Below are 12,011 nucleotides of genomic sequence, written 5' to 3'. Positions count from 1 at the left end.
TTGAAGATAATTTTGTGATCCTGAAAAGGACCCTTTTTAGCCTGCATGTGAATCCAACGAGCGAACAAATCGTAGTGAATGTATTTTTTTGCCATCGCTCCCTTTTAACGCTCATTCGTTCGTCTCGTTGGACTCGCCCCTCTGGCTGAGTCTGCCGATTTGTCTCTATCCTGTGAGTGTGTACCGCTAGAGTATAAAACACGCGGACCCCAAAAAAATATCTTATTTTCTTTCAAACCGTAAACCCGTAAATCGGCATCGTGGACGTAACAAAGGAGGACAAGTTAAGGGAAAGGCAAATTCTCACTCGAACCGTGCAGGTCTCCAGTTCCCTGTTGGTCGCATTCACTGATTGCTCCGCAAGGGTAACTAGGCCGAACGGATTGGTGCCGGAGCACCAGTATACCTAACAGGGATTATAGAGTTTCGGCCGTCGGAGTGCTCGAGTTGGCTTGCAAAGCTACTCACGACAATCAGAAAACCCGCATCAAGAACAGAGCAGCTTCGGTTCGGCGCTCATCAAGGCAACAATTAGTTTCAGTGAGTGGCAAAGTGCTTCTCCGGCACGTCGCATTAAATGTAATTTACTGAACAATATGTCACAAGCTGGATGGGAAGAAATTTTCCAACTGTGAAAGCTGTGGCGAATTGGCAAACGCAATAGCTAAACAGGAAGGTTTAACCGAACAAGATGGGAATATCGAGTGATAACAAAAACACAACACCAAAGGTTCTTTTCAGAACCATCAACATATTCATAAAGAGTAAACAGTAATCTAATCAATTTTTTTAAAACAATATTTTGACGTAGGACTACGTCTAACCGGAAGATATCGGGGGTGAAATGGAAATCTAGGCACTGAACAAGTAGGAAAAAATGCAAGATTTGGAACGCTTATAACTCGAGCATTTCTCAATAGATCGCAAAGGTTTTTGCATCAATTGATAGGAAATATATCTACGCATCTATCATAACGAATAACATTTCATTTTTCTTGAGATAAATAATTGAATAATTGTGAAATATCAAGCATTGTCAAAATGCACTATGTGCCCATTTTTGATTGGTCCATTTTGTGCTCCTCAAATCGTACCGACCAAAACGGGCAACCAGAGCAGCAGCGAAATAGAATGAAGCACGATTGGGAAGGAAAAAGAAAAAAATGAACGAAACATTGGTCGCAGTCTCACACATGCGTAATTCTCGAGCCAGCCAGTCAGCATAAAGATCCCCGCTCCGCAGCCGTAACGATCATTCTCATTCAAACCGTACACCACATCGGTTCGCATCACAACACATCAACAAACCAACCCAAGCAGCCATGTCTGGACATGGCAAAGGAGGAAAAGTGAAGGGAAAGGCAAAATCCCGCTCGAACCTTGTTTAGTTTCGGCCGCCGAAGTGATCGAGTTAGTTGGCAAAGCTGCTCGCGACGATAAGAAAAACTGCATTCGGATCAGAACACATTCGGTGGACATCAAGACAACAACAGGCAGTTGCAGCGAGTGGCGAGTGGCAAACGCAATCGCAAAAAGGCAGTTGGCAGCAGAAGAAAAAAGTTTGTTCTTTTTACAATCTGCTTTGGTGGCAAATCCAGAACAAGGCGGCATCGAGGGCGTTCGAAATGGTTTTTTTCAAAACCACGAGTACAAAGTTTTCTAAATTGGAACCATTCCATAAAACAAGGCGCTTATCAGGGCCATTAAACCTTTCAAAAAAGAATTTACGAAATACAGTTCAATGCTTTCTAAAATAATATCCAAAATAATAATAAAACACAAATTGATTTTTTTCATAATTTGTTTGCCAGGATCTGATGCGTATGTGAATTTGGCAGTTGTTCTGAGCTTATTGATACTTGGGGACTTTCCTGATTATTCAATTTTCACCAATTCTTAAATTGTTTCCAGATTGAAAGTACAGCGATTTACAATTAGTTCGATATTTAGCTAATTGGACGGACATGTAATGCGACATATTTAGTTGAACATTTTTGTAAACATAGAGTTCGGGGTCCAAATTATGACCCCACATTGAAAGTCGACACTGTATCACTGTCATCGCAAATGTTCAATTACAGGTTAAAATCGCCTCCAATGCGACACTGAGTGGTGCTTCGGAACGTCGCATTGAATGTAATTTACTGTAAAACAAGTCACAAAGCTGGATGGGAAGAAATTTTCCAACTGTGAAAGCTGTGGCGAGTGGCAACAAATCGCTAAACAGGAAGGTTTAGCCGAACAAGATGGGGATATCGAGTGATAACAAAACAATAAACTCTTTAGATAATTTTGTGATCCTGAAAAGGACCCTTTTTAGCCTGTATGTGAATCCAACGAGCGAACAAATCGTAATGAATGTATTTTTTTGCCATCGCTGCCTTTAAACGCTCATTCGTTCGTCTGGTTGGACTCGCCCCTTTGGCTGAGTCTGCCGATTTGTCTCTATCCTGTGAGCGTGTACCGCTAGAGTACAAAAGGCGCGGATCCGCTGAAAAATATATCATTCTCTTTCAAACCGTAAATCAGTGTGGTTGTATGGCATCGTTTCACATCACATCGCATCAACGGATTGGTGCCGGAGCACCAGTATACCTAATAGCGGTTATAGAATTTCGGCCGCCGGAGTGCTCGAGTTGGCTTGCAAAGCTGCTCACTACAATAAGAAAACCCGCCTACAGAACAGAGCACATTCGGTTCGTAGGCAACAACTAGTTTCAGCGAGTGGCAAACGCAATCGCAAAACGGCAGCAGGTAGATGAAGGAAAAAGTTTGTTTATACAGACTGCTTTGGTGGCAAAACCAGCCACCGTAAAACACGGCGCTTTTCAGGGCCATTAAACCATTCAAAGAAGAGTTATTGAAAGTTATTCACAATACCAATGCATTCTAAAGTGACATAATATGACATATAATATAAACTGATTTATTTTGTTTATGCTTGTTCTTGAACTTATTGATGGTTGGGGTCTTTTAAATTGATCATTCAGTTTTCACAAACCCATGCTTGGTTTCCGAATTAAAAGTGGCTTCAAATTACAACACATTGTATGCAGGATGGCATTAACGAATTTTCTCGGTAGCAAGAACTGCTTTCTTTGGTTGATAACTGATGTTGAAAATTGACTGACGTTACATCTGCATTGTATAGAAAATTAACTAAGGATCAACATGATGAGCTATGTTTTTCCTGCTGCTCTGTTCTTATTTTAAAGGACTTTAATCCGAAGGCCATCCGTCCATGTATTTACTGTTGGTTTTTCAGAACGCTTCTAGCTCGTTTATTTCTCGACAGATCGTAGAGTTCGTCTCCAAAACCTCAGTTCTTTTTCATTTTTATTTACTCTGTTTGCGGAGACTACAAATCTTACCATTCATTCGTCTCCGAAACCACAGTTTAAGGTACGATAATATGCTCAATAGTGAAATATATGATAGTGAATGAGCTGATAACCACCTATGCATTTCCTATCACAGCCATCATTTTGATTGTACGATATGTGCATACGCCGAAAGATGTCCGGCGTTGAACATGTAATAAGTACAAAGCCTTCAGAAAAAAAAAAACAAGAATCAAGTTTGTAAAAAAAACGCAAAAACACAACACCAAAGGTTCTTTTCAGAACCCCCAACATGTTCATGAACAGTAAACAGTAAACTAATCCATTTTTCAGGTAGATAGGTAGGTATTCACGTAGGAGAAGAAAATAAAAATATATATTCGAAATATATGTTTAGCAAAAGCTGTCCCCTTTGTATAGTCCTACGTCACTCCGGTTATGTCCCTGACATTACCCACCCGTCTTTTTAAAATATATATTTAACAAAAGCTGTCCCCTTTGTATAGTCCTACGTCACTCCGGTTATGTCCCCGACATTACCCACCCGTCTTTTTTTATCCCATCCGTTTATTAGGCTCATTTAGCAATTCAGCTGTCACAGAGCCGAATTCATTCGTATACATTTTTATGTTAAGATAACTATTGTTGTATATTATTTAGGCTTAAGATTCCTATCCATCGATAAACATTTGTTTTTTTTTTTATGTATAACACAGTAGCTGTTTAGGCCTAAGAATATTCCAATTCTATCGATACACAACATATGCCGAGTATTCCATTTCTATCGATACACAACACATGCCTTTTTCGGCGTTAGAATATTGTTGGTCTTGTCATGCAAAACTCGCTCTAGCACCATTGCCAAACAACTCAGGATCGAAATTGGCCGATAATTTTCCACGTTGTGCATATTACCAGCCTTAAAGATCTGCGTGATTGATGCGAGTTTCCAAACATCCGGGAAAAGGCCACCTATAACGGAGTGGTTAAAAATAAGCATGACGGGAGTGGCTAACGATGCTGCACAGTTCTTGACGAAGGATGGTGGAATATAGTCCGGACCTGGACCTTTCGATGCATCAACCGAACGAAGAACATGAGGCTGTGAGGCTGCTGCATGCGAATATTATAGCTTGGTAATTGACCAACACACAGCTGCGATGGAGGAATCTCAGAATGCTCGAAAACACTGCGGAAGAATTCAGCAAAAAGATTCGCAGAATTGTCACTGGTGATGGAGTTTTGGCTGCCATATGTTACATCAAGCGGAATACCAGGCGATTTTTTGCGCGAGTTCACAAACGACCAAAAAGATGATGGATTTTCTCTAAGGCCAGTCTGGATCCGATCAATGTACTCCTTAAAGCAGAATTCATGCAAACTGCTGTACTCAGCTTCAGCGAGCTGTACATCAAATTTCTTTTCTGCAGTCCTAGAGCGAAAGAAACGTTTTCGGGCCTTACGCAGATGATTTCGCAGGTTACGCAATTGCGGATTCCACCATGGTTGTTGGAAGTTCATCGAATGCTTTCGGGTCATTACCGGAACCAAATCATGGATTATTTTGTAAATGTTTTCATAGAACACGGATAAGGCATCGTCCACGGAAGGAAGGTTTAGTAACCGTTCCCAATCCAATGCCGCAATTCTCGAGTTAATCGCATCAAAACCGCACCGTGCGTTATACTCACGGAATGCTCCGGAATCAGACGACTGATGATCTTCAATACTGATGTCCACTTTCATTACGAGCGGTTTATGGTGACGGTCAACATTTAGTATGGCGGAAGGCGGCTCGAATAGCTGAATGGAGTGCGGATCACTGACGAGTACCAGGTCGAGAAGCTTGCCATTCACGTTGGCAAGATCGTTGATTTGTCTGAGTCCTGTAGACAGTAAAGACTCAACCAGAGCAACCTCCTGTTCAGATGAGGCATTGAGCGGCAAAAATCCTTGCACATCTTCATCAAAATTCCATACCAAATTGGGTAGGTTATAATCACCCAAGACGATAGTCGTGTCACGTGGGCTGGCCATTTCGAGTAGCTGAAGGACGGTGTCGGCATGTTTTGTATAGATTTTTTTTTTCCAAAATATATATTTTTATAAAGGCTCATATGGCGTTAGCTTCACGGGGCCGGGAGTTCAATACTTTAACAATTTTTCTTATTATCTATGTTAGTAATATGTAACCGATTACTCGCGGTTGGCTCGAGGTTAGTATTACAAGTGTTTTCGTAATTGGGATGTTGCTGTCTCCAATGCTCTGTACGTGTGCCCGACACGGGATACTTCCTATTGGGATGCAGCTGACCATTAATCAGCAACGCCCCCCTATTCTGTACCCCATATCTAGCGTGGTGCGTCTTTCTCGACTCGAGGAATCCAGGATAGAATGGTCACTAGCCGGCGCAATCATCAGCTCGTGTAGAGTTGTCATGAGCGGTACAACCTTTGGCTCTTGTTGAATGATCAGTGGACTGCACAACCTTTGGCCCGTGTGTCTGTAAAGAGTGTGTGTATGTATTGCCGCGACTAAGTAAAAGTTTATCGATCGGATAGGAGGGATATGAAACGGGGACACAACGAAGGAAACATCATTAAACGTTGACATCGTCGTTTCTGAGGAACAGGTATAGATGAAGCAGAAGATCAGGATCACGGCTACCTAAGATATCCCGGACGGGGATCTCCGATTGTCTGCCTTGTGCTCTCAGTGCTCTAGAGAGCTGAGAGCGAGCAGTATGGAACCGGATACACGACCAGACAACATGCTCGATGTCGTGGTAGCCATCGCCACAATCACAAAGATTGTTTGCTGCGAGCCCAATGCGATAGAGATGCGCGTTTAGGTTGTAGTGATTGGACATAAGCCGAGATATCACACGAATGAAATCACGACCTACATTCAATCCCTTGAACCATGCCCTCGTCGAGACCTTAGGGATAATCGTGTGTAACCAACGACCGAACTCATCTCCACTCCACATGCGCTGCCAACTTACGAGCGTGTACTGACGAGGAATGTGGAAAAATTCATTATAAGCAATTTGCCTTTCAAAAAGAGTGCCTTCTAAAGCGCCCACCTTAGCTAGCGAGTCCGCTTTCTCATTCCCCGGAATCGAGCAATGAGAGGGAACCCATGCTAAGGTAATCTTGAATAATTTTTCGACCAAAACACTCAATAGTTGTCTTATTCTTGTTAGGAAATAAGATGAGCGTTTATCAACCTTCATTGAGCGGATTGCTTCTAATGAGCTGAGACTGTCTGAAAAAATAAAATAGTGGTCGATGGGCAATGTTTCAATGATCCCCAGTGCGTAGTATATCGCACCCAGTTCAGCAACATACACGGAACAAGGATCTTTGAGTTTGAAAGAGGCACTGGAATTTTCATTGAAGATGCCAAAGCCAGTGGACCCGTTTATGAATGAACCGTCAGTAAAGAACATTTTATCAGATCTAACTATGCCCCCATATTCTGCCGAAAATATCGTCGGTATGTTTTGTATAGATGTCGAGATGACTGCAAGGACGGATGTATATGCAACACAAGAAAAGCGATTCGTGTGGAAGAATGACTTGCACAGTAACTTGCTCGAGATTACCGCTGTCTTCGAGGTGTATGGCTTTACAATTCAGCTTAGACTTCACGGCAATCAAAACACCACCACCACGTCGGAGCTAGTGCACTCCGGTCCGATTCCGGTCACAACGATAGATGGAATAATTTTTTGCGAGCTCAGCATTCGAGATGACCGTGTGTATCCATGTTTCAGTGAATACTACAACGTCGAAGTCACAAGAAAGTAGAGAATGAAGAAGTTTGTTTGTTTTTGTCCTTAATCCACGAACGTTCTGGTAATAAATGGTCAAGTTATTACGACTGCTAGCAGAAAAATATAATTAAATATTCTGTTTAGGGTTATCATAGAAAACAACGGCAGATTCGCCAAATGTAAAGTGACCAGATGGTCAGAGGTCTATCGCGGGACACACAAAAAACAAAACGTTATGTATATACGTTATGTGAACATAAACCATAGTTAAGCGAGTCTAAACTGATCAGTATTATTTCTTCCTGAGTATCGGCACTCAGTTGTGATTTTTCGGTGGTTTAGATTTTGTTTACGCCAGAAAATCACTCGCTCACTCAGAGGATTGAAGCCTGGCAATTACGATTCAAATCCTACAATTTCCTTCAAATTACCATTCCATTCGGAACATTCTCGAACATTCCAATTCATTTTTCATCGATTTCAGTGTTAACGTATGCATTAAAAAAAATGGACTAACTTCGGATGGCGATGAAAGATAATTTATAGAAACAAAATTTCTTTAAATCTTACGCTTATTAAGTCTACAACAAAAATAATTCAAGGCTATTGATTCGCAGCAGCAGCACTGTCAAGCAAATTTATGATTTTTCCATACTGCAAGCTCCACCCACAGCGAAGGAGTTGGACATCCTGAGGCACTTCATGTCCGCCAGATATAGCCGAGCTGGTATTTACAATATCATCTCTTTGCCGCTCCTTAAGCCGGGAGTTTGAAGCAACCGGCCAAACGGTGGAGAAGAATCTGGCCAAAGTGGACATTTTTATGCGGAAGCGTCAGACGAGACCGGCCGTAGCTGAGCAGCAGGCAATCCCCCAGAAGGAGTAGCTTGAGGTGCTGGTGAAAAACTTCTTTCCGTACTCATAAAGAAAGACTAGACGTACTTGTTGCTAGAATTCAACGAATGGCAGGGGACCGGGTACTTTACGTTCCCCAGGTAAGCGATGACGTCGAATATATCATTCACATCAAGTTCTCGAAGAATGTCCTTCTCTGACAGACGTGAAGGGAATGTCCAAGCCGCTCTTCTTTCGAGTCATATGATGAACGGGGAGATATATAGTACGAAGTGCTTGCCGGAGTTGGGAAGGTGCCGAACCTGGGATCAGCCCATTATGCCAAAAGATCACTGGAGGATGGATCGGCTGGAGATACACATTGTCGTGAAGACCACCAACCTTCCCAACATTCCACAGCTGCGCCCGATAGAAAACTTTTGGGCGAATGGCCAAAATAGAGAGACAGACGACTACCAAAGCCACGAAAAGGTAAAATAACACGCCGATATACATCTTTTCATCGACCATGGTTCAGGTTCCGACCAACTTCCGTAAGACCGCCCGGCGCTTCATTTACGATACTTCATCGAACAACTCTGTCTCTTCCTGTCGAGTATACACAAGTTCTTCCGGCTTATTTAAAACGTTAAGCCCTGACCGAGCTAGGAGACCAAAGATGAACTTTTCGCCTGACTCACGTTGGTCCCTGCGGATCAATAGGGGACGTTTATAAAAATCATTTTCCAATTTTGTTGCTGTCGCTTCCAGTTAACACTCTCTAAACAAAAAGCCCAATGTCGGTGCAATGAAACCAGCTCAACTTATTAATTTTTGGTTGCATTAGAAGCGCTCTTGAACAGTCTGCTGAATTAAAGGTTTTTTTTTTTGAGGTACATTCATTTAAGAAAATCAACATGATCAAATTGTGATATTGAAATATATTGATATCGCGGGACACTTTCGTTTCTTTTGCCAAATGCGGGACGTTTCGCAGGACGGGATCTTACGCGGGACATTTTGTTGAAATGCGGGACTGTCCCGCGTAACGCGGGACGTCTAGTCAGTTTAGCCAAATGAAATGAGAAAAAAGTAATAGCATATACGAATAGCTATTGAAACATTTTTATTGATAATTTCATCATTGCTTAATATTGTGGCTAAATTTAAAATATTCTTCAGTCTGCAAATTCTCGTTCAAAAAGAAAACATAAAAAAATATAATTCCGTTTCCACCCCCACATGACAAATCAGCTTCTGCCGAATTCCAATTCTACCTCGAAAGCAGTCCCACTTCTCAGTGGCGACGACTGTTTCGCATTCCTAGGGCGGGTGACATCTTCACCATTCGAATGGGAAGCTGTATCAAATCCATCACCTATCGAATGTTTATCAGTACTGTATTTAAAATCACTTTTCGCTGCGTGAAGCCCCTGCGGGTCAATCAGTACCTTTCGTAATGTGTCCGCCTGGTGGGGATGCATCCTATCGTACAGAGAGGCACTACGTGCGAAACGGGTTGTGATATTCTTCGGCAGCTGGATCAGAACATCGTAGACCAATCCAAGCTTGTCGCTGGTTTCCCTTATTTTGCTGATGCAATGGGCATCTGTCGAATAATGGACACAAAAAGATTACCACAATTGACGTCAACACTCATCGAGGACTCACGGTCACCGCTGTTTTGTTGACACTCGCAGATACACTCTTCTCCGCAATAGAATCCATTACACGACGGGCAGTATCCACAGAGATTGCTGCACGACTTCTGTTGTGCTCTAAAATGAGCACTTTCCTGGTCGAACATTGGCGCCGATTCATTCTCTGGAACACATTGATTCATCAGGAACTTATTACAACTTTTTGAAGCATTGAAAAATTAACTCACCTTCGACTAAGACCACCGCGCTCAGCAGCACTACGGCAGCTAAACGAATGAGGCAGCGCCGCATCGTGAATCGCTCGCTGCTTGGCGTGGAATGAGGAAAACCCTAGACGGAAACCAAACTCCGCTGACCATGCGCCCATATCATAAGTTCCGTTTTCGGCCCAAGGTTAGTTTCGGCATGCTCTCAACAACACGAACATTGTGCTTTTATTTACGTTGGCTGGTTGAATCTCTACCGGTACCAGACACTGCGACAGGTCACAAGTGGAACAAGTGTGGCTTGTGGAACCCCACCGAACGCTTAGGGATATTTTGAATAAGAAACTATTCCATGTTTACAAAACGTATTTCGCTTGTTTGCTAAACACGGGTGCCAACTGTAACGTGAGACGCTAATTGTAACCATGGTTTGATTCATTATGAGCTCATATCAAATTAATGCTGTAACCGTCGTTAATTATGAATGATTCTAATCATATAAGAGCACCAAAAGGATTTGATGAATTAGTTTAGTTGGAATTAATTCGTAGCAGAAATTTTATGCTGCGATAAAATGCATTAAAAATACAAGTTTTAAAATTTATTCAAAAAAATAATCATGTTTTTATAAATGTATTTCCGTTTTCCCGAAAGTGTCAATGCGAAACCCTTATTGTTGCAATACTTCAACTTTTTGAACCTAACACTTTAATTTAAAAATTAACATCATGATTAAATTTTAGTTAAAACAAATATTCCTAACTGACCCAACGGGACGAAGCGGAGAGAGTCCTCGATGGAAGATTCCGTCGGAAATGTCACGCTAATTCGAGCCTCAGTGAACTCCACACATCAGCGATCCCCCATACTCATATGTTTCCCTGATCAAGATGAAGTATTGAACCAGCTGACTCCTGGAAACGAGGAGGTATCCGACGTTCAACTCGGTGGAAAACAATGCGTCCTGAAGCTTTTGTAGCAACGAATATTGCATCAATATTCAATCGATTAAAATGATAAAAAGAAAATATGTATGACCTTCTCAAAAACGAGGATCCTCCATCCACATTAAATGTGATTACTGGCTTGATTATTCCTTCATACCGAAAAATTTTGAATACAGGCAATTTTCACACTTTTATAAAATCGAGCCCATGAGAGAATGCGTTCAAAGAACGGTGCCTTCCGGAACGAACTGCAACGTACATTGGACCAATGTAGGGTAAATGATCTTGGTTTGTCCAATTTAGGGTGTTTTCACGCAACTAGTAAATGCAAATCGATTTTCTTCATGCCCCCATTACGTTGCCATCAGAATGAATTTCATTTAGAAAAAAAGTCACAGGAGGGTTGTGTCCGAGACACGACCGCATAGTTGACGTAGAATTCCGTTAGGCTATCTCTTATTTTGGATATGTTTGAAGAATTACATTGTTAAACTCATCGATAATGATTTGGTGGCTCGGAAAAGGGCAAGTCTGGTTGTTAGGAATTGTTTGTTCGCTCGACCAGTGTTCACAATCGAGTGATGATGATAGAAGGATGATGATTAGTCATTGGATGGTGCGTATCACGATAGAAGATGCCAAAGTGGAATGAGATATGATGAAAGACGCCCTCTGTGGCCCTGAACGAGAAGGTTCCTGTGTTATGTATGGATTAAATGAAGAAAAAAAAACTCATCAATGTAATATAAGATAATTATCATTATCCAAAACAACGTCGATATTTAGGTCGATATTTAGATCGAGAGTTTTTATAGAAGTTTTTAATGACATCCTCAGGTCAGGAAAAATATCTATGTACTACGCACGATGAAAAAACGAAATGCATGACAGATCCGATAAGAATGTATATTTTCTTCAAATCTCATTTCACCGAATAGTTGAGAGTTCACGTTTTAAGAATCACATCACTTACCGCAGTGAATCCTGATTTTTCTTACCCATTCCCACTAACAACTATCCCTTCCATGATAAACTCTAGGGAACCACGCTATAGAGGCGACCCTTCTGGCCTTCGGGCGGCCAATATCATACTAACATTCCTCCCCTTCCTCTGGTGACTGTAAGGACATGGTCGGCGTCGTTATTGACCATTTAAAGCTCGAATCACCGAAAATCGCACAACGAGAATGATTTGCTAGTCCCAAGCGTCATTCTGTGTGTTCTTTGTGCAATTTGGTTGATT

At 41.8% G+C, this 12,011-nt stretch overlaps 1 protein-coding gene across 2 annotated transcripts; it reads right to left on the bottom strand.

Annotated features, from left to right (window-relative positions):
• Positions 1-9,065: 9,065 nt before the first annotated feature.
• On the bottom strand, positions 9,066-10,063 carry LOC129771558 (uncharacterized). Of its 2 annotated transcripts, XM_055775307.1 has the most exons (4): positions 9,843-10,063; positions 9,626-9,778; positions 9,406-9,563; positions 9,066-9,332 (listed from the first exon to the last, which is right to left on the bottom strand). In XM_055775307.1, the coding sequence occupies exons 1-4, from the start codon at positions 9,904-9,906 to the stop codon at positions 9,252-9,254; spliced, it is 456 nt and encodes a 151-aa protein (XP_055631282.1). In that variant the 5' UTR covers positions 9,907-10,063; the 3' UTR covers positions 9,066-9,251. The 2 variants fall into 2 exon arrangements, with proteins under 2 accessions (XP_055631282.1, XP_055631281.1); XM_055775306.1 differs by having other exon boundaries at positions 9,068-9,563; positions 9,843-10,061.
• Positions 10,064-12,011: the final 1,948 nt, after the last annotated feature.

Source organism: Toxorhynchites rutilus, chromosome 2 (genome assembly GCF_029784135.1).
Source record: "Toxorhynchites rutilus septentrionalis strain SRP chromosome 2, ASM2978413v1, whole genome shotgun sequence".
NCBI classification, from domain to species: domain Eukaryota; kingdom Metazoa; phylum Arthropoda; class Insecta; order Diptera; family Culicidae; genus Toxorhynchites; species Toxorhynchites rutilus.
This window is presented reverse-complemented; position numbering and strand designations above follow the sequence as displayed.